This window comes from Bidens hawaiensis, unplaced genomic scaffold (assembly GCF_021521415.1).
Source record: "Bidens hawaiensis isolate Kalapana, Puna unplaced genomic scaffold, B.hawaiensis_p1.1 tig00000820_1, whole genome shotgun sequence".
Classification (NCBI taxonomy): domain Eukaryota; kingdom Viridiplantae; phylum Streptophyta; class Magnoliopsida; order Asterales; family Asteraceae; genus Bidens; species Bidens hawaiensis.
In genome coordinates, this window is record NW_027491048.1 from 1800734 (window position 1) to 1821404 (window position 20671).

The window sequence follows — 20671 nt, forward strand, 5'->3', positions numbered from 1 at the left end:
TGTTTATCTACTTAAATTAAAGGTTTAAGTGTTTAACAATACCTCTTAATCGGCCTTGTGTGTAACTATTTACAACATATCATTATGCTCTTACAATTATTTAAGTTCACCTGGAGTTAGTGAAAAATCATTTCATGCACTAATAACAGATATTCCAACAAACCATGTGTCTTTTGTATGTTTTGCATAGATAGATGGTACTAACATGTCAACTTTACCGATCATGTGTGAGACACATGATAGAGTTGCACTTTAAATCCACATTATGGAATTTCTAAAAAGCTTTTAATGAAAGGTAATAATTAAAAGACCAAATATATATATGGCTTTAGCATAGAACATGGATGGTCTTTGTAGCATCTGAACGATGATGTCTTATGAGATAAAACAAACATGTGTGGTTCTTAAATACGAGTTGGACTCCTTTATTCACTTTTTACTATTTACTATTACTATTTTATATAAAAATGAATTGTTACACATGGCATGATAAATTGATACCGATCTATTATAATACTTTACTCTAAAATTTATGATAAATAAAGTTTAATTATTACAACTTACCAAAGTTTTATGTGTTTAGCCTCTAGACTAGTCAAAAACACTACAAAAGTTGAGCAAACCATGATTTAGAATCAAAAGGGGTTGTTAAATACAAGTGGTCAACTAGGAGCTTAATTAAACTCATTAAAAATACAACTAAAACATGTTTTGTTCTATACTTTTGATATAATATTCAGTCTTAGAGACTGGATTGGACACAGAAGCAAAACAGGGGTTCCTCCCCATAGAAATATAAAGACCAAAATATTTTTTTTAAAGTGTATGATGTTTTGGACTTTTGGTGTTAACGGTTATATTGCATCTAGCTAGCCCCAGTGTAACTAGACTCGTAAACAAGTTGAGTTGAGACATGTTGGGTTTGGAATCGAAAAACACCGCCCTCTTTAGTCAAACCCATCAACCATCTCAACATGTTTTTTGCTTTAGCATTGAAGTGGAATCCCTAGTATTTTGCTCGGGGTATTCTTTAACGTTCTCTTGGTATGTCTATACGATATCCTTTTAAGACTGACAACTCCACAAGACAAAGAGATGAAACCACAAGCAAAACCATGCACGGCACACAAAGTTTCGGTTTGGATTCAACGATTTTTGAAATATTAGCTAGCCTTGTTACATGGCATGCATAGGCACATCCAATTTGTATTTGAGTAATTTTACATCGATCCTCTTATTTCATATGCTAACAAAGATGCAAGATAATAAAGAAATTATAAATATTAAGTATTTTGGCTTTATGAAAGATTATATGTTTTTATTTATTTTATTGAAAGATCAATATATATATTAAGAAAAAATAGAAAAAAATAACTCATAAGAAGGAAAAAGCCCGAAAATACAAGGAAAATAAAATTAAAACAACAAATGCCTTATAAATGAAAATTTACACAATTTCTTCTATTCCAAACCCGATCTTTTGCTCCTGTGATAAACCCATAAGAATGAAGCGGCTTTAATGTCATTCACCAATTTTGTAGTTGAAAAAGGTTTGTTGTTGAAAATCATATCGTTCTTGAACTGTTCTCCAAATTATCCAACAAGTTACTATCGAGATTGCTTGAATCACCTCGCATTCTTATTAATTATTTATGCTTATTTGGATACTCCAATAACCCACCATGAACTCTTTAACCATGCATGAATGATATATACCAAACCCATTTTACATCCCAACAATTAACCATAAGATGTAATGAAGATAATAAGTTAGTTTTCTTCTAACATTGCACAATAAAGGAAGGTAGATCGGAAAGCATATAGGACTATATGTCTCTTTCGGTCAAGACATTATCCCGTCACCTTTATCATACTCGAATTTTAGGACGGTTTGGTCGGTCAGTTGGTTTGGCCCACTTTTTTGTCTTGAAAGGCTTATATCACCTCAATGCCAAATTTGCCCTTGTAAAGTCTTCAAAATTATTTCATTGTACTTTCTCCTAAAACGTGAATATGGTAAAACCGTCTTTTAAGAAAAAACCAAGCTCCATTTTAGCTACTCTAGTGTAAATCTTTTGATGACTTTAATTAACTATAATTTTAATTTTTAGGCAAGGATAGATCCTTTAATCTTTGTATATAACTAGTAGAGCTGTGCACAAAACCGAAAAGACCGAAAAAACTAAAAAAATTGAACTGAAAAAACCAAACCGAATTAGAAATCGGCGGTTCGGTTTTAAACTTTAGAAAAAACCAAAGTATTGGTTTTGGTTTGGTTTTGTATTTTGTAAAGAGCTGAAAAAACCGAACCGAACCGAAATAACAAAAATTGAAATAACCATAATATCTTAACCGTAACCATTAAGTCAAAATTTGTCAATGACTATTTGTTTAGTTTTAACATATGGTTAATAACACATATATTAGTTTTTGCATATGGTTAATAACTAATAATATTGGTACTTTTAGTTTTGATTTTAAAATTTGATTTTAAATGTATCTTTTATTAGCTTTTAATATTTTAGGTCCAAATATTCAAAATTCTATTAATTATTAGTTTAAAGAAAAAAATGTCATGCCCAGTTACAATATCTTTGGTCAAGTTTTTTTTTGCCCAAAAAGTTTTGGCTTGATAAGCAAAATCGAAAAAACTGCATCCAAAACCGAACCGAACCCAAAAAACCATAAACCGAAAAAACCGAAACACGACGGTTTTGTAAAATTTTCCAGAAATTTTACCCTTCGGATATTATAGTTTAACTTCTAATAAAGCATATTATAGTTATTATAGTTTTTGTATAGGTGAAATGACCTATATATGTAAGGATACCTCTTAAATACCATTTGAAGGCTCTATAGCTTACAACACGTTCTGCACGTCCACTTAAATTCATTGCATTATTAAAATGATCACAAATATAGTAACCACAACCAACATCATTTACACAGGTCATAGTCATACTACTTTGATTTGGCCAAGGCCTCCTTCTCATGTTTGCCATATGAGTGAGAAAAATGTGATTTTGTTTTCTTTAACCGACTCAACATGATTCACATGAGATGATCCTACTCTTAAGTAATAGATACATAATTAAATGACTAACTATTGAAATCGATTATGTTGAAACATGGGTGACAATTTACAACATAAGCGAACGTGATATGAAAATAATAAGGCTTTGGATTGTCTTAATTTATCCGCTTAATCGGGATGTTTAACTTGTTTCTTTAAACATACCCATCAACTCATTTTTTTAAAACATTTACAACTTGAAGACAACTCATTTTCACCATGCCAGCCCACTGATTCGTTTAGATAAATGATTTAAATGAGTTATGTGCATATAACATGACTTTAAGTATGTCCAAATTACGATATTTTGATATAAAAAATGATACTTGTGGTACTCGTATTCATGGTTGCAAAAGTCGCTAAGCGGCCGACTGGGGGGTTGGGAGTACTCGGACATGGTAAATATAAGGAAAATTAGTTTTTGGATATTATATATATGTCGAATATCACAAATTTACTAATATTTATAACAAAATAGTTAAAGATTAATATAAATAAGAGAAATACACTTTTAAATAATAAATTATTCTAAAAATTGTTAGTCATTAAGTTAAAAAATGATATTTATTCTTTAATTTTAAGGAAATACGAGTTATGTTTTATTTTTTTAAGTCAAAGTCGGCTCAAGTTCACCGACTAGTCGCGATTATGACTAAGGTTGACCACCTTTAGTCAATTCTTAGTAACTAGACGGAATTAAAGAAACTCGCATCGACAACATATCTTGTAGCGAATACTCGGGGAATACTCGGTCTTGGAAACCTACTTTTACAACATCGCTCGTGTTCAACAATCCAACCCGTCAAGTCAAAATCTGTAAACCGTCAATCCAACACGATTTACACCAGAATGGTTGGTGAGATGAGAAAGTGTATTATTGTAAAATCATGACCAATCTAGGGGCAAATGTGTAAAGTCAAGGAGTCATAGTGGTGGAAAGGACACCATTTCCTATTTGTTAAATGTCCTGATTGGCTGGCTATGACTGTAGTAGGACCCACCTCGAGTCACCACACCTCATTCCATTTAAAGTCTAAAACCATTGCTACTAATACCATAATAATATACACCCTGATTCTCTTCGTCACACCCTCTCTTTGTGTTGCTAAAGGAACAAAACAGGACAAAGCTTCAATAAAAGGTGACACAAACGTTCAACCGATATAAGGTTAGTCCATTCATGATTCATCAACTGTTATTTCCGAGACTATCTTTGTGAATCCAGCTTTTGATTACTTAGAATTTCGAATATATTCATTGATTTTGGCATCCAGAAGTTCGAATTCGAAGTTTGAATATTCGAATAAAACTTAGGTAAGGCCCTTAATTGTTGTATTAAGTTTAGAATTTATGTATGATGCCTTTACTGCTCGATTTTATAGTTGATCTTAAGAGTACAGATCATTTGCTAGTAATTTTTGTAGATATATTAAGATCGATCATTGATGTTCTCGGGTTATGTTCATGATTTGATTGTATCCTTTTGAATCACGAACACAATAACATTGAGTTATTATGATAAGGAGGATTTAAAATGACACAATTGATTGATTTGAAATCAATGTTATTAGTTATTAGTTATGTAGTTTCTCCATGGTATCACGTAATTTATGATTATTAATTATTTGCTATTACACGTTATCAGTGAGAAACTGCATAACAACTAGTAGAATTACATAATTACCCTAAAAACTTTTAACCTGTGGATCGGCATTCGGTTCAACTACTTTATTGAGAGACAGTTTTAGGTATAGATCATAGTTAAATGTGAAACTTGAAGAAGTTGATGATAGTAGATACTAGTAATAATAAAAATAATGACTAGCCCGAAAAACACTCTTTAGTTCCACCCATGTTACTTGTGGACAAAGACATTGTACCATCTTTTTTCACCTATATATTATTGTTGATTAATTATTTAGCACATTTATGTTATTATAATATTAGATTTAGCATATTTCTTTAAATATAATTTTTTGCTATAAATAGCTTACAAAAAAACCAATGGGAGTGGAAGACTCTTGTTTTTCAATTTAAATCAGTCACGTTATTATGTATTTTAAATGATAAAATCTCACTTTCTATATCACTTTCTTTAGTCGTGTCTTGAAGTTACTAAACATCAGTTACGTTTTAATTTTTTACTTTCTGAACGGCACTTACGTTTTAATTATTACTTTATATAAATCTACAATCAAAATTATATAAAAAAAAAGTTGAACATTTAATTTATGTTACTAAAAGCATGGATACCGACGTTATTAAAGTTGATTGAATTTATTTTTGTGACATGTGCTGACTAAAGTGGCTAAAGCACTTTAAATTATTTGAAAAAAATTTCTACCGACTCTTTAGTGGAAAATTGTATCCTCCTTTTATTAATATTAATATTTATTTTAGTTATAAATTATAATTATCTGTAATTTGGTATACTTTAATTTATTATTCAATATAAGTACTTGTATGTATATTTTTTCTAACATTTCAAGTCATGCTTAAAGAAATTTTACAGAAAAATTAGGTACTTTAATTTTTTTCAAGTAAATTTGAATAATTTATTTGTTGTAATTTACCTTCTGATTTAATGACATGGAAACAATGGTTTTAATTAAGACTTCAAATTCCTATGGTCTCAAATTCAAAACCTAACTCAAGAAGTTTTCCCATAGTTATGAGTTTCCTTCTTAAATGTGTTATTGGGTAAGCAGACATGAAACATTAAAAACTTAAAATCAGTATGAATTGTTAACATTTTAATAACTTAGTTGGGTAAATATGTATCTAGGTAGTTTCAAACACCGTTAAATGTTAGAAAAAAAATGTTACTCCACTTGTTGATGGATAATTGTAAGTTTGTGTCTCGGCATTTTCTACGCAAGCATATCTTTCTCGTCTGCCGATGATTTCGCCACTTATCTGTTAATCATTTTATCAACCAATGAGCGTTGACTCCTGTTCCACATACAAATTACAATGATGTTTTTCTTTCAAGATTTACATCCAATACTTTTAAGACATGCACTTGCATCATTTTCGCTCTCAAAAGAAGATACAAAAAATTTATTTATTTGAATCTGAGAAAGAATATAATATGAGATGAATGAAATACAAAAGAAAATGACAATTTTCACAACCTGGACATACCATTACTTTAAATTTAGGTGTATGATATATCTTTTACTATAAGAAAAATACTAAATGCATCCTTTAGGCTATAATTATGTAGCCATGATCATCATAAAGTGACTTGTTTTTTTAAGTGTTTGGTGACCGGTGGTTAAAATACAACAACTTAAATATAAACAGATAATAACTCTCTTAAGTAGAGGTGCACAAATCGGGTTTTTTCTAATACCCGGGTTCGGGTATGGAACCGGTTTCGGGTATGACCGGGTATTAGAAAATCGGGTATTGAGAGAAATCGGGTAGGGTTCGGGTAGGGTATTGAGGAGAAAAACTCAACCCTATGTACCCGGGTAGGGTATGATCGGGTTCGGGTATTGGAACCGGTACGACCGGGTATTAATACCCGGTTTTGAATTTGTAATTTATTTTATACATTTTTTAATTTTTTTAAAATTTAAATTTGCTTTGTGATTTATAAAAATAATTAAACTATATTAAAAAACCATAAATCCACTTAATTACAAATTATTTACTTAGTAATATGCATTTTTCAAAAACTTAAACATAAAAGTTGTGAAGTAAACATAAAAATATACTATAAAAACTCATGTATTATTTTGGGTATTAGAAAATTGGTATCGGGTATAATCGGGTATCGGGTATAGGGTATGACCGGGTCCGGGTATTTACGGGTATAAATCGGGTACGGTTCCGGGTACGGGTATTGACCTCAAAATGCATACCCTATCCATACCCTACGGGTAGGGTCGGTTCCGGTTTCGGGTATAGAATACCCGGGTATAAAAAAAACCGGTTTCGGGTATTTTTTCGGGTACCGTTCTGGGTACGGGTTTTTTGTGCACCTCTACTCTTAAGCACTTGTAAATACTAACTTAACATCTATATTTATCAATTGTTTGTTTTTTGTAAGTGTAATTAATCAATTAATCACAAAAGGTTTTATGAATAAATTGTTGAACATTTACATGTTATCAACGTTCCTGATCTCCTCATCCTGTGCTTTAATAAATTTTTATCTTGATCTGTATAAGCTTTTTTTCTCTTGCATTTTTGTACGTGAAATTCGGTCCCTATCATCCGTCCAGCATGTGCTCAGATCACCCTTAAGTATTCACAAATTTCATTTCGAGTTAGACCCACTTTAACATCTTTTTTTTCAAGTATATTCGTGTATCTACTTTATTGTTAAGTATTAAGTCTAAGTATTTGACAAAAGGGCGGGTCAGGTTATGCAATAATGGTTTTGGGTTGAAACAACCATTTTAAAGAAAGTTCAATTGGGTTCCATGCAAAACTTTTTTTTTTAAAATAAGTTCGGTTTAAAATATGTCATTTTATAAAAGGTATCAAATTACTTCAATATCCAAGAAATAAAAACTATATTGTAAGTTCAAATTATAAATAAATTGAGTTTAGTTGGTTGACCCATTGGGCCAAACATTATTTATCTTTTGGTTCCATTTTTATTATAATAAATTTTATTTTATTATCTTTTCTATTGTTGGAGAAAAAAGGAAACATGTGAAATTTCTGAAATACAAGTAACACAATTTTCACAACCTTATTCTAACATTTTTTTCAAGTCAAGCTAGGCAGGATTACTAATATTTTTTGTCTAAAATGTATATATACACAAAGAAATGTCTATTTTTTTACAATTAAAGAAAAAAAGTTGTTAGTGCTATAATATAAATAGCCGGATTAACTTTATATGGGATCAGTTTAATAAATTGCCATAAATGAAAAATTAAACACACATATAACAGAGGCTGCAATTACTTCATTGTAACTTAATTTTTTTTTACTTAAATGACTCCCTCCAGATTGTGTTTCTTTTCATTGACTAACTTGTCACTTTATGCTTTCAGAGCCTTTATAACAAACCTTAATATTCAACATTTAGCCTGCCATGGAAGAGGAAACTATAGCAAGTTCAGAAGTACCAGTCACAAAGGTTATAGAGGTTAGTTGTTCACACTAAATTCTTTATATAGTTTGTGAGTTATACAGAAAATGAAACAAAACAAAATGGAAAATTATAATCCAAGCTGAATTTGGAAAATACTAAGGGAAAATGATCAAAAACGTCCATTTTGACCATGATAATTCTTAAAATGTTCATTCAAATCCCACCGGTTCCATTATGTTCAGCCCAAAAAACCAATTGGGCCGCCTAGTTATTCTACCCCAATGATTGAGCGCCACATGTCAAGAATGTTTTCCGTCGGCCGCCTTTTTTTCCTAACCGCCAAACAAAAATGTTCCCCGGGCTGGGTGGATTTTATAGGCGTCAGGTGGTTTTTTTCTAGGCGGCTACTAGGTTTTATAAATCCAGGCTACTAGATTAGTTTAGGTGCCACCTGGTTTTCAAATTCAAATCCTTTATAATTTTTTTACTATAAAATTGTTTATAATATCATATTTGATTTTCTTTTCCATAAAATATGATATTGTTAAAAAAATCCTTATTATTAAAAGATCTTACAACGATCTTACAACGTAAGTTATGAAAATTGTTTGGTTAATTTTTTTATATACGTAAGTTTACATATAGCATCAGATTTTTTATAACATGACAAAAAAATTCTTAAAGGGTTTGAATTTGAAAAACCAAGCGGCGCCTAGATTAATCTAGTAGTGTCTAGATTTATAAAATCTAGTAGCCGCCCAGAAAAAACCACCTGACTTGTAGACAAACCAACCGACGCCTAGAAAAATTGACCCGACGCCGGGAACGTTTTTGTCGGGCGGTCAAAAAAGGAGGCGGCCGATGGGAAACATTTTTGACATGTGGCTCTCGGTCATTGGGGTAGAATAACTAGGTAGCCCGGTTGGTTTTGAGCTGGATTTAATGAAACCGGTGGGATTTAGGAGGATATTTTGAGTATTATGATGGTCAAAATGGACATTTTAGTCATTTTCCCAAATACTAATACTAAGGGACTATATATAGATACAGTTTGAAGGATGTGGAAATATGTTTTGATTCATTATAGAAGTTTGTTGAGTTGTTACTTGTTATGCAGTTTGTATGTGTATTGCACTATTGCGCGTTTTAAAAAAATCTGGATAAGTATAGGTTTATAAAATTGGAATATCAGACAGAACGGGCCGGGTTGACCCGATATACTTTCTGTCAAATAAAACTAAAATTTTCACATATGATCCATGTAACAAATATGATTACAAAAACTATATAATTTCACTGGTAATCATTTTTTTCTTTTAAGTATACATTTGTCTGACCTGTTAGAGATAAAGCATAACCTGAATTGACCCATTCGGGTCAAATTCCGTATAAGCTTATCGTGATTTATGTGCTCGTTTTAATAGGAAACTACCATGGATATAACTAAGGATGCCAAGAAGGAAGTCGACAAAGAAGTGCCGTTAGATGAAGAGTTTGTAAAAGTAGAAAAGGAAACTAATGACGTACCCAACGGTGGGCCCCACGCATCGCCAGCATTGCACGTCGAATATAACAAGCAACCTATCACTGAAAAAAGCAGAGAAGTCCTTGAGGCGAATGAAAAGGCGAACGAGCTCGAGCTTGAACTAGAAAAAATAGCCACACAACTCAAGCATTCAGAGTCTGAGAATGCTGAACTCAAGAACCAAGTTTCACTTGCAAATCAAAAACTCGAGCAACATGAAAAGAAACACGAAGATCATGAAATTAATTATAAGAAGTTTCAAGATCTTCTTAAGGAAAGTGAAGAGATATATAGCTCACAGATTACTACTTTGCAAGAAGAATTACAAGCTCAAGAGTCAAACCAAAAGGATCTGGTCAAAGTAAAGGAATTATTTGAAGCTCTAAACATCGAGTTTGAAAGTTCAAGAAAACGGATAAATGATTTAGAGAAAGAACTCGATCTTTCTGTAAGTGAAGCTAGAAAGTTTGAAGAGCTGCATAAACAAAGCGGATCACTTGCTGAATCAGAAACGAACAAAGCACTGGAGTTTGAAAGATTGCTTCAATCGGCACAAGCTAGTGCAAAAGAGATGGAAGATCAGATGGCGTTAGTCCAAGAAGAACTCAAGAGTTTGCATGAAAAACTTGCTGATCATGAAAAGGTTGAAGAAGCATTTAAGAAGACAACGGCTGACTTATCTGCGGTCCAAGAAGAATTGGAGGCTTCAAAGTCACAAGTTTCGGAAATCCAGCAAAAGTACGATTCGCACGAGGCGAAAATAAGTGAACTGGTTGAAGAGTTGAATCTGAAGAAAGCTTCTGAATCATCAATCAAAGAAGAGCTTCAAGCGAAAGAATCGGAACTCGAAGAAGTCAAACTGAAGCTTCATGAGATTCAAGAAGAACTAGTTGAGACAAGAAAGGAAAAAGAAGATGTTGCCGCAATTTTGGTCAAATCGAAAGGTGAAATAGCGGAAAAGGAGGACCGTATCAACCAGCTTTCGAGTGATTACCCTTTTGTCTAAATCTCAGACAAAACATGAAGAACTGGAAAACGAGTCAAAACTACTAAAGGCCGATTTTGAAGAATCAAAATCCAAAATGGAAAAAGAACTTGAAGAAGAAAAGAACCATTTGAACCAGCAAATGCAAGACTCCATAGACAAGATAACTCAGCTGGAATCGGAGTTGACTCAATTATCGACACGCAATACCGAGCTTGAATCGGAACTCAAAACTGTTCTTGAAAAGTCAACTGATCATGAAGAACGAGCTAACACGAGCCAACAACGCAGCCTTGAACTAGAAAATATAGTTCAGAGTTTGAATTCGAAAGCCGAGAATGCAGATAAAAAGGTAAGTGATTTAGAGTTGGTTCTAGAAGCCGAGAAGAACAGAATCCAGGAGCTTGAAGAACAAATAAGCACACTGGAGAAGAAATGCAGTGACACGGAAGAAAGTTCTAGAAATCATTCTCAAAAAGCGTCTGAACTCGAAGCAGAAATTGAAGCGTTGAAATCAAAAGCAACGGTTCTCGAAGGTGCACTGGAAACCGCCACTAAGAAAGAGCAAGAATTGACTGAATCTTTGGATTTAGCAACAACCGAGAAAAAGAAGATAGAAGACATCTCAAAAAAGTCATCAGAGATAATTGTGGAAGCCGAAAACATTATAGAAGTATTACGAAACGAACTAAAAGATTCTCAGCAGAAGCTGGAAACTGTCACGAGTGATCTAGAAGCTTCGGGAATCAGAGAAACAGAAGTCATAAACAAGCTTAAGTTAGCTGAAGAACAACTAGATGAAGCAAGGGCGAAGCATTTAGAATATGAAACACTACACGAAACCCGTACTAAAGATTTTGATCTAAAGTTACAAGAATCAGTAGCAAGTTTCACTAGCAGAGACACCGAGGCCAAATTGCTGCTCGAGAAATCAACAACTCTCGAGACACAGTTAGCAGAAGTAACTGAAAAAACTGTTTCGCTAAAAGACGAAGTAGATCAGCTTTTGCTGATATGAACTAATTTAGAAAGCGAGAATGAAAGTCTCAAAAAAGAGACGGAAGATCAGATGGCTTTACTCCGAGAAGAACTCAAGGGGTTGCATGAAAAAATTGCTGATTATGAAAAGGTTGAAGAAGCATTCAAGAAGACTACGGTTGACTTATCTGCAGTCCAAGAAGAACTGGAGGCTGCAAAATCACAAGTTTTGGAAATCCAGCAAAAATACGATTCACAAGTGGCTAAAGTAAGCGAATTGACTGAAGAATTGAATCTGAAAATCGCTTCGGAATCATCAACGAAAGAAGATCTTCAGGCGAAAGAATCCGAACTGGAAGAAGTCAAACTGAAGCTTCACGCGATTCAAGAAGAGCTAACTGAAGCACGAAAGGAAAAAGAAGATCTTGATGCAAATTTGGTTAAATTAAAAAGCGAGTTAGCACAAAACGAGGATCGTTTCGGTCCGGTGTCAAGTGATTACGACATCCTTCTGTCTGAATCTCAGAAATTTCAGGCGGAACATAAACAACTGGAACATGAGTCAAGTTTACTAAAGGCTGAATTAGAAGAATCAAAATCACTGGTGGTGAAGTTGGAAGAAGAACTTGCACAATGTTCGGTTATCCGAGCTTACATCAACCATAGCCACACTTGAAGAAGAAAAAGAACTTGTAAACCAGCAACTGCAAGACTCCTTAGACAAGGTAACTCAGCTGGAATCTGAGTTAACTCAAACATCCTCGCGCATTGCAGACCTCGAATCGGAGCTAAAAACTGTTCTTGAAAAGTCAACTGATCATGAAGAACGAGCCAACATGAGCCATCAACGCAGCATTGAACTTGAAGATATAATTCAGAATTTGAATTCGGAAGCTGAAAATGCAAGTAAAAAGGTGAGTGATCTGGAGTCGGTTCTAGAAGCCGAGAAGTACAGAATCCAGGAGCTTGAAGAGCAAATAAGCGCACTGGAAAAGAAATGCAGCGACACAGAAGACAGTTCTAGAAACCATTCTCAAAAAGCATCTGAACTCGAAGCAGAAATCGAAGCTCTGAAATCAAAAGCAACGGCTCTCGAAGGCGCACTTGAAACCACCACTAAAATGGAGCAAGAATTGACTGAATCTTTGGATTTAGCAACAACCGAGAAAAAGAAGTTAGAAGACATCTCAAACAAATCATCAGAGATGCTTGTGGAAGCCGAAAACATTATCGAAGTATTAAGAAACGAACTGCACGTCTCTCAGCAGAAGCTGGAAACAGTTGCGAGTGATCTAGAAGCTTCGGGAATCAGAGAAACAGAAGTCATGAACAAGCTTAAGTTAGCCGAGGAACAACTAGATGAAGCAAGAGCAAAGCATTTAAAATTTGAAACACTACACGAAACCCGTACCCGAGACTTTGATCTAAAATTACAAGAATCAGTAGCAAGTTTCACTAGCAGAGACACCGAGGCCAAATCATTACTTGAAAAGTCAACGTCTCTCGAGAAACAGTTAGCCGAAGCAACTGAAAAAACTGTTTCGTTAAAGGACGAATTAGATCAGCTTTTGCTGATACAAGCTAATTTAGAAAGTGAGAATGAACGCCTCAATATAAAGGTTAATGAACTTGAAAGCGAAAAGGAATCTGCGTGTCGAACGGTTGATTCACATGAGAAAACAATTGCCAGTTTAACCGTACAGCATACTAGAGCTGCTGAGCTGGCTGACAGCCACAAGCGTGAACTAGAACAAGCTTTGTTGAAACTAAGCGGTCTAAAAAGTGTAGTGGAAGATATGCAAAGCAAGTCCAGTCAGCTTGACGAAACGAATTTGAAACTTACTCAAGAACTTGCTGCTTATGAGTCTAAACTGAATGATCTGCAGACCAGTTTGACGGCAGCTTTGACCGAAAAAGAAAAGTTTTCGTCTGAAGAACAAAGGCTGCAGTCTCAGGTAAAACCATTTTGTGCATTTTTTTAAGTTAATTTTTCATTAACTGTTTTAAAAAAAATAATTTTTTGATTCACAGATATCGTCACTGATCGAAGAGAACAACATGCTTAACGAAACACTTGAAAATGCTAAAAAGGAGTTTCAGACGATCATAAACACACTTGAAGGGAACGTTAAAGAACACACATCTAACGAGACATGTCTAAAATCCGAGCTGGAAAATCTAAAGGCGGAGATTGAAGAGAAGGCTGCATTAAAGACCAGTCTAAAGAATCTTGAAGAAAAACTAGCAGCAGCCCAAAACACCATTGTCAATACGATATTACAAACACAATAAAAATGATAGTCTTATGTAAATGATTTGTGATATATATTAAAACAGAAAGAGACATATTCACAAAAGGAGTTGGAGCTAGAAGCTGCATTAAAGGACATTGAAGCAAAGAAAGAATCACTTTTGCATTTGGAAAAACAAGTCAAAGAACAGGTAATACTTTATATCTGTAATTGTAATAATTACATCACATATGATATATTAATATTCCATCTTATGTTTTTTTTACATTGTAATTGTAGGTTATTGAGGATAACTCAAGTGAGGTAAAATCAAGGGACATAGGATCAACACAGACAACGCCATCAACAACAACGTCAAAGCGCAAAAGCAAGAAAAACGTAGAATCCTCACCCACACCCGTACATGCACCTGCACCCGCGTCCTCATCAAACACACAAAACCAAGCCCCTGAGGGCTCAATTGTCACAAGCATTAAGTTCATAATGGGAGTAGCATTGGTATCAGCGATCATCGGTATAGTTCTTGGTAAACGATATTAAGTTCTATTTTCGATCTCTATTTGGTGGATGCATGGGGAGGAGTTCATGTGTTATTTAATTTTGGTGTTTATGTAAGGCCTTGATTTGAGCATAATTTTTGAGAACATGTGTTTTTTTTGGTCAATAACTGTGATTAATAAGAAGTCAAATGGCAGTGCATCTTGATGATGATTTGTATAAAGGTTGTGGAATATGAGAATTTAAATGGCAGTATAAGTTTTTGAGCATACCTTTGGCTTAATAAAGTTACACATTTAGAATTTTTTTTAAATATAATAAAAAATGGTTTTCATGTTATAATGTTATAATCATATAATGTACTTGGTAATAAGAGTTTGCCCACTTTACATCGGTGCATCAATGAGTAATGTGTTATGATGCATGTAATGGTGCGTCAAAACATGAGTAATGTGTTTTGATGCATGCAATGATGCGTCAAAACCAATATATGGTTTGTCTAAGCTTTGTGTACGTGTTGTATTTGATACATAAGTTTTATACCGAAGCATGAAAATTGATATTCGTATAGCCTATTATAACATTGCGTCTAACTATTACGATAATTTGTCTAATTTTTTAGGTATGATTCACCACCGTAATTAGTTTGACACACATGTAAATAACGGCACGTCTAATTCATTATAAAGGTGATTTCCAACTTCAAAAATTTTGATTTGCTATTATAAAGAGTTTTTATGTACCATTGTAAAACTATGCGTACAACTTATTACAATATCTTGTCCAGCGTTAAATGTTATATTTGTTGTTGGGATGGGTTTTTATGCGCATATTTTATAATGGAAAATCCCCAAAATGTTCATTTTACTTTCAAAGTTCAAATGAATGTCCATTTGACCAAAAGATTCCTCAATTGTCCACCTTAAATTCATTGGATCCTACAGTTAAAACGTCTCAGACGCATGTAATGTACAACCAAGTAGCCACATGTAAAAAAGTTGTGGGGTACAAAACTTTTGTTAGATTCAACGAACTTTTGTGAGTGCCGACGTATTTGTTGTGAGTTTTGGCAGAATTTAGTTCCGATTGAATTGTGAGTCCCAAAGGAATTTTTGTAACAATTCCCATGAAAATTTTGCGAGATCAAACGCAATCTTTTGTGAGTTATGACGAATTTTGGATGACATTTAAGGATTTTTATAGTTAAATGACATTCTCTTGATTTCCTTTTGTAAAATGGATATTTTGGTGAACTTTTCTCTTTTTATGTCATGTTAAATCCATTATAACTTTCAAAGTTTCATTTACATATTCATGGTCCCATAAAACTTTATTTATAGCTGGATTCCATATGATATACCGTTCATAAAGGTTTTGAATTTAGAGTTGCATTAACGCATTCATCGAATGATCATGCTTGGGAGCTTCCCAAACAATGGAGCACAATGATATTGTATCATGGAACACCATATTATCGATTTCTTTTTAAGTGTACATGTGTATTTAACACGTTTACAAGCTTAAAAACCAGTCATATAACGTTCTTAATCTCGTTTGAAATGTGTGGGCACATTCTTTAGTAAGAGTCACATAGGTCAACACTTTTATGATTACATGATGAACTTCACACTATATATTTATTTGTATTCGTTTTAAAAACTTACAAAACATAGAATGATCGATGGGTATACCGTATAGCTTGAGTTTTGTCGCCATAGACATGCAATTCACTCATAAATTTGATGTCTTTTAACTTATGTTACTTTTATTATAATAATGTTTTCAAACATCTTTTAAATATAAGGAGAAAATATATATTTGAGAATAATATTATATACTTCGTATTTGTTAAAAGGTAAGTTGGAAAGGTATCTTCAAATTTAACCACCAAAATACTAGTAAAAAGAAAGTTGCAAAGTTCGACATAGGCCACCAAATTATTAAAAAGGCAGTCGAAAAGTTTGAAACCTTAAATTCTAGCCATCAAAGTTTAAAAAGACAAGTTGAAAAGTTACCTGTTTCTCAAACTTTAGCCATCAAAGTTTCACACTGTTACACTTTTGAAACACTTTTAGCATTTCAACTTTGGTTACAAAACTCTTTTTGACGGTACTGTAACAAACGGAACCGATATCGACCGAGTTACCATCGTGTCGCTATGCAACGCACCGGTTTAAAGCATCTAGAGAGAGAGAGAGCGCTTGGATCCTTTCAAGCTTCCGACGAGGTAACCGACTTAGGCATTAGAATTCCTTTGCGAATCAAGTTCGTGGCGTTGCAACGCGACAGGTCTTTAAAACTCGTACTTTACTTAACTTCGAAAAAAATAAAATTTTATTTTTAAACTATATATCTAAATAAATCAGTAAATCAACAAAGTCAACTCAGACTTGTTTCGAAGCAAAGAACATAACATGTATCACAACTCATGATCAATCGATTGTCTTTCACTTCTAAACCTTAAACTGACAAGAGTGTGTGTGTTCACCATGGCTACCAATGGGGCTAATGCTTCTTCTACAGAGGCCAGTCTGGATAAGATCAAACGACAATTGGCATCCGGGTCGGGTCGACACCTCTTGCAGGGTCCTCTTCTCAAGCGATCTGAAACGGTACTTCATAATAATAATAATAATAATAATAATAATATTAATCATCCATTGTCTCTACATACTTACTGTTTGTTTACTTTCAATTCAATTTGAGTATATCAAGTTTAAGGGCTTTTAGTTCACAGTCAGAATGTAATTAGAAATGAAACCCTAGTTGGTAAAAACCTGAATCCCCAAATATTGGATAAAAGGTTTAATTTTTTTTTATATAAACTAGCCATACTAACAATCAAGAAAACCGAATTAGTTTACGAGTTTAAGATGGATAATATCATAGGGGTGGGATCATCAGAGAACGAGAGAACTTCGTAGTACGTATATGCAGTATGATCAATACACACACACACACCACATATATGCAGTATATAGTATTACATATATGTGGATGAATCGAGGGGGGTGGGGTCTAAGTAGTTAATGCGGAAAAATATTTGATATCAGTCAAATATTGATATTTGAGTTATTGGTTATCTTGGTGGGATATCGGTAATTTTAATATCATGTAAAGTTATATATATATATATATATATATATATATATCTATATATAGGTTTAAGTTCAAGAAAGAAATGAAATTACTGCGAGAAATGAATATGAGCCACTAGTTTTATTTTAGGTTTTTAAAGTTTAAATATAAATGAAAAAGATATAAATGCAACAATAAATGCACATTCTCTCTCCAATTAATACACCTAATATAACCATAATTAATCTCTCTCTAATTAATATATCTACATAATTTAACTAAAATAATTAAAAAGATAAAAACACTAATTTAGTTTTCATAAATAATAAAAAAAAATGTCATACATATGTGTCCATTAAATATAAACAATAAATATACAACCTACAAAATTATATAACTTACACTTGTTTTGAGCAATAAAAACGTACAATATACAAAAAAGCATACTACTTACATATTAAATTCGACATCAACAATTATATAAACTACACAAATATACACATATCCTATACGTGTGTAGGTTATATGTTTTTCGTGTGTAGGTTATGTTTTCTTATTCTTAGAACAAGTGTGGGTTATATGTTATTGTGTAGGTTGTATATTTCACATTTAATGCAAACATGCAATATATGTTTTTGTATTATTCATCACAATGTAACTACGTATTGATGGATATTGATAATTTGAATTGGAAGAAATTGGTTTTTAGATAGAAAATTTTTTTAATGTATGAATAAATTGTATTTGTGTAGGATAAAGTTTTCATGTGTAGGTTATATGTTTTCGTCTGCGTGTGTATTTTATTGACGATGAATTTTGTGTGTATGTTATGTGTTTTCTTATTCTTAGAACAAGTGTAGGCTATATATTTTTGTGTATGTTGTATATTTTTTTTTGATATTTAATGCTAACACATGTAAAATAGTTTTTTATATTATTTATCACAATGTAACTACGTGTTGATGGATTATTTATATATTGAGTTGGAAGAAATTTGGATAGAAAGAAATTTTAACATATGAATAAATTGTACTTGTGTAGGATAAAATATTGGATAGAAAATAAATGAATTCTTAATATTTTTCAATTATAGAAATTTGATTAGTTATATTAATTTAATAAATATATTAATTGAAGAGAGAGATGCATTTATAGTTTCTTAATTAATCTTGAAGCTTTTAAACCCTAAAATAAAACTAGTGGCCCATATTCATTTCTCGCATTTCTTGCAGTAATTTCATTTCTCTCTTGAACCATCCCCTATATATATATAGATAGGATGAGCAAGGTTAAAATAAGAAGACAACAATTCATAAAAAGTGTAGGAAGTGATTTGGACCATTGGATGTGATATGACACATATGGGTAAGATGGTCAAAAACCAAAAACTATAATTATGGAATTAAAATTCAAATTAATTGTGATTCCTATTTGTATGTTTTATCTAATCACAATATCTTAATTGATAGTATCATGATCATATTTTTTTTAAAAAAAAGCGTTCCATTCTCAACACATCAGGAGAGCCGAATTATAGGTGTTATTGAATTAAATTACTACTTTGTTATGTTTTTTTAAGTTGCATTTATAATTCTATGAATTTTTCAATTTGACTTATTCGTTGTATGCATTAAACTAATTCTTTTATTATAGGTTTTAATTTTGATTTAAATTTATTATGTTTTATTTTTTCTAAGACAAATGTTTTTAACACACTGGTAATATTCATAGAGTTGTTAGAAGTTTCTATTTTTTTCACAGGTTTTTTTAGGTTTCGTTTGGGATTAGTTGTATTGCTCGCTCAATGTATCGACCAAATATAATACATAAGTGTACATATTTATAAATAAAATAACTGGATGTATGCCTTTTGCAAATCAACCAAATTTGTGTATAACAAACAAAAGTCCAAAATTAAAATAACCATACCATACACGTTCAACTAGATTATATATCATAATCCAAGATTTTGTTCATCAACCAAAAACAAGAATACCAAACATCCATAAAGCTTACTAATATTTCAAACCAACAAACACATGATAAAACCATAGTCTTTGACAAGTTCCCATCACTTTAGAATAGACAACCGGATGAACCGAGTTAACTTTAGCTCGTATCACTTCTTCATGATTTAACACTTTAGCCCATGCCATCAGCACTGAAACTTGTACCCGTTATCTGTTCAGGATGCAAACTTTACATTATAACACTTCTGATTATCATAATCCCTTCTTCTGTGCTGAACAAAATATCATAGCATTATTCAGAATTCCATCAATGAATTATATGTCATGATATTGAATAGTTACGCCATAAATGAATATAAATTTATGATAAAAGATTTTGCTTACCAATAATTCTTGTACGCCGCGAAAACGAAATTAGACTAACACAAATCAAATTTGCAAAAAGGAACTCAGGTTAACATTTTAATGTCAAACATATTACCTTTTTATCACCTTTTAAATCTTCAGTCAAATTATCTGAACCTTCCCAGATGTCACATAATAATACATTCTGTTTAACCTGTATCAACAAGTTAAACACACTATACCTAATAAAACAACATTAACCATAAACATTACATTATAATGTTTACTTGCAGCATTAAGTCACCATTTACTAAAACACAATACCAACCTTTAAACCTACAGTGTACCATAGATAATATATAAAGCTTTAATTAATATATATTACCATCAACACACATAATATAATTATCTATACTAACAACCAATGACGAACACATATCATAAATCCGATGGAAATTTGAATTCATAGAATTCAACCAGCTCAACTTTCAAGACTTTATACCATAATTATATGAAACACACTATATTTACTTATACAAAAATAAATTCATTTTATTTGAATCTATTCAACAAAAAACCAACACTAAGAATTAAGACAAAAAAAACTTAATATTTTTTTAACCTCACTAGAATCAGATATTTTAAACACGCCAATATATTTGGTGTGTTTATGGTCATAGCCAACACTAAGAAAAACAACAAATATACGAGAAGACTTTTGGTGTGTTTCTGTCACAACTACACAAAACACACTGTAAAACCATTAAACAATAAAACCGATAAAACCAATAATATAATGAAACTCTAGAAATTGGGGGTTTCAACAAAAAAACAATTGGGGGTTTCAACAACCCAAAACACACTGTCACCCCTATGTCATCGAAGAATATGGAGAAGAAAAAACACTACTA

General features: G+C 32.4%; 1 protein-coding gene across 1 annotated transcript; it reads left to right on the forward strand.

Annotated features, from left to right (window-relative positions):
• The first annotated feature begins 9562 nt into the window (after positions 1-9562).
• On the forward strand, positions 9563-14409 carry LOC143541206 (uncharacterized). Its single transcript, XM_077034090.1, has 7 exons — positions 9563-10654; positions 10710-11647; positions 11684-12130; positions 12231-13572; positions 13649-13882; positions 13955-14059; positions 14149-14409. The coding sequence occupies exons 1-7, from the start codon at positions 9563-9565 to the stop codon at positions 14407-14409; spliced, it is 4419 nt and encodes a 1472-aa protein (XP_076890205.1).
• Positions 14410-20671: the final 6262 nt, after the last annotated feature.

Bases quoted from the DNA above. Each gene is read 5' to 3' on its own strand.
- LOC143541206 (XM_077034090.1), top strand. From the start codon at position 9,563: ATGGATATAACTAAGGATGCCAAGAAGGAAGTCGACAAAGAAGTGCCG. The intron at 10,655-10,709 runs GTCTAAATCTCA...AAACTACTAAAG, and splicing joins TTTCGAGTGATTACCCTTTT to GCCGATTTTGAAGAATCAAA. The intron at 13,883-13,954 runs GTCAATACGATA...ATATTAAAACAG, and splicing joins CAGCAGCCCAAAACACCATT to AAAGAGACATATTCACAAAA.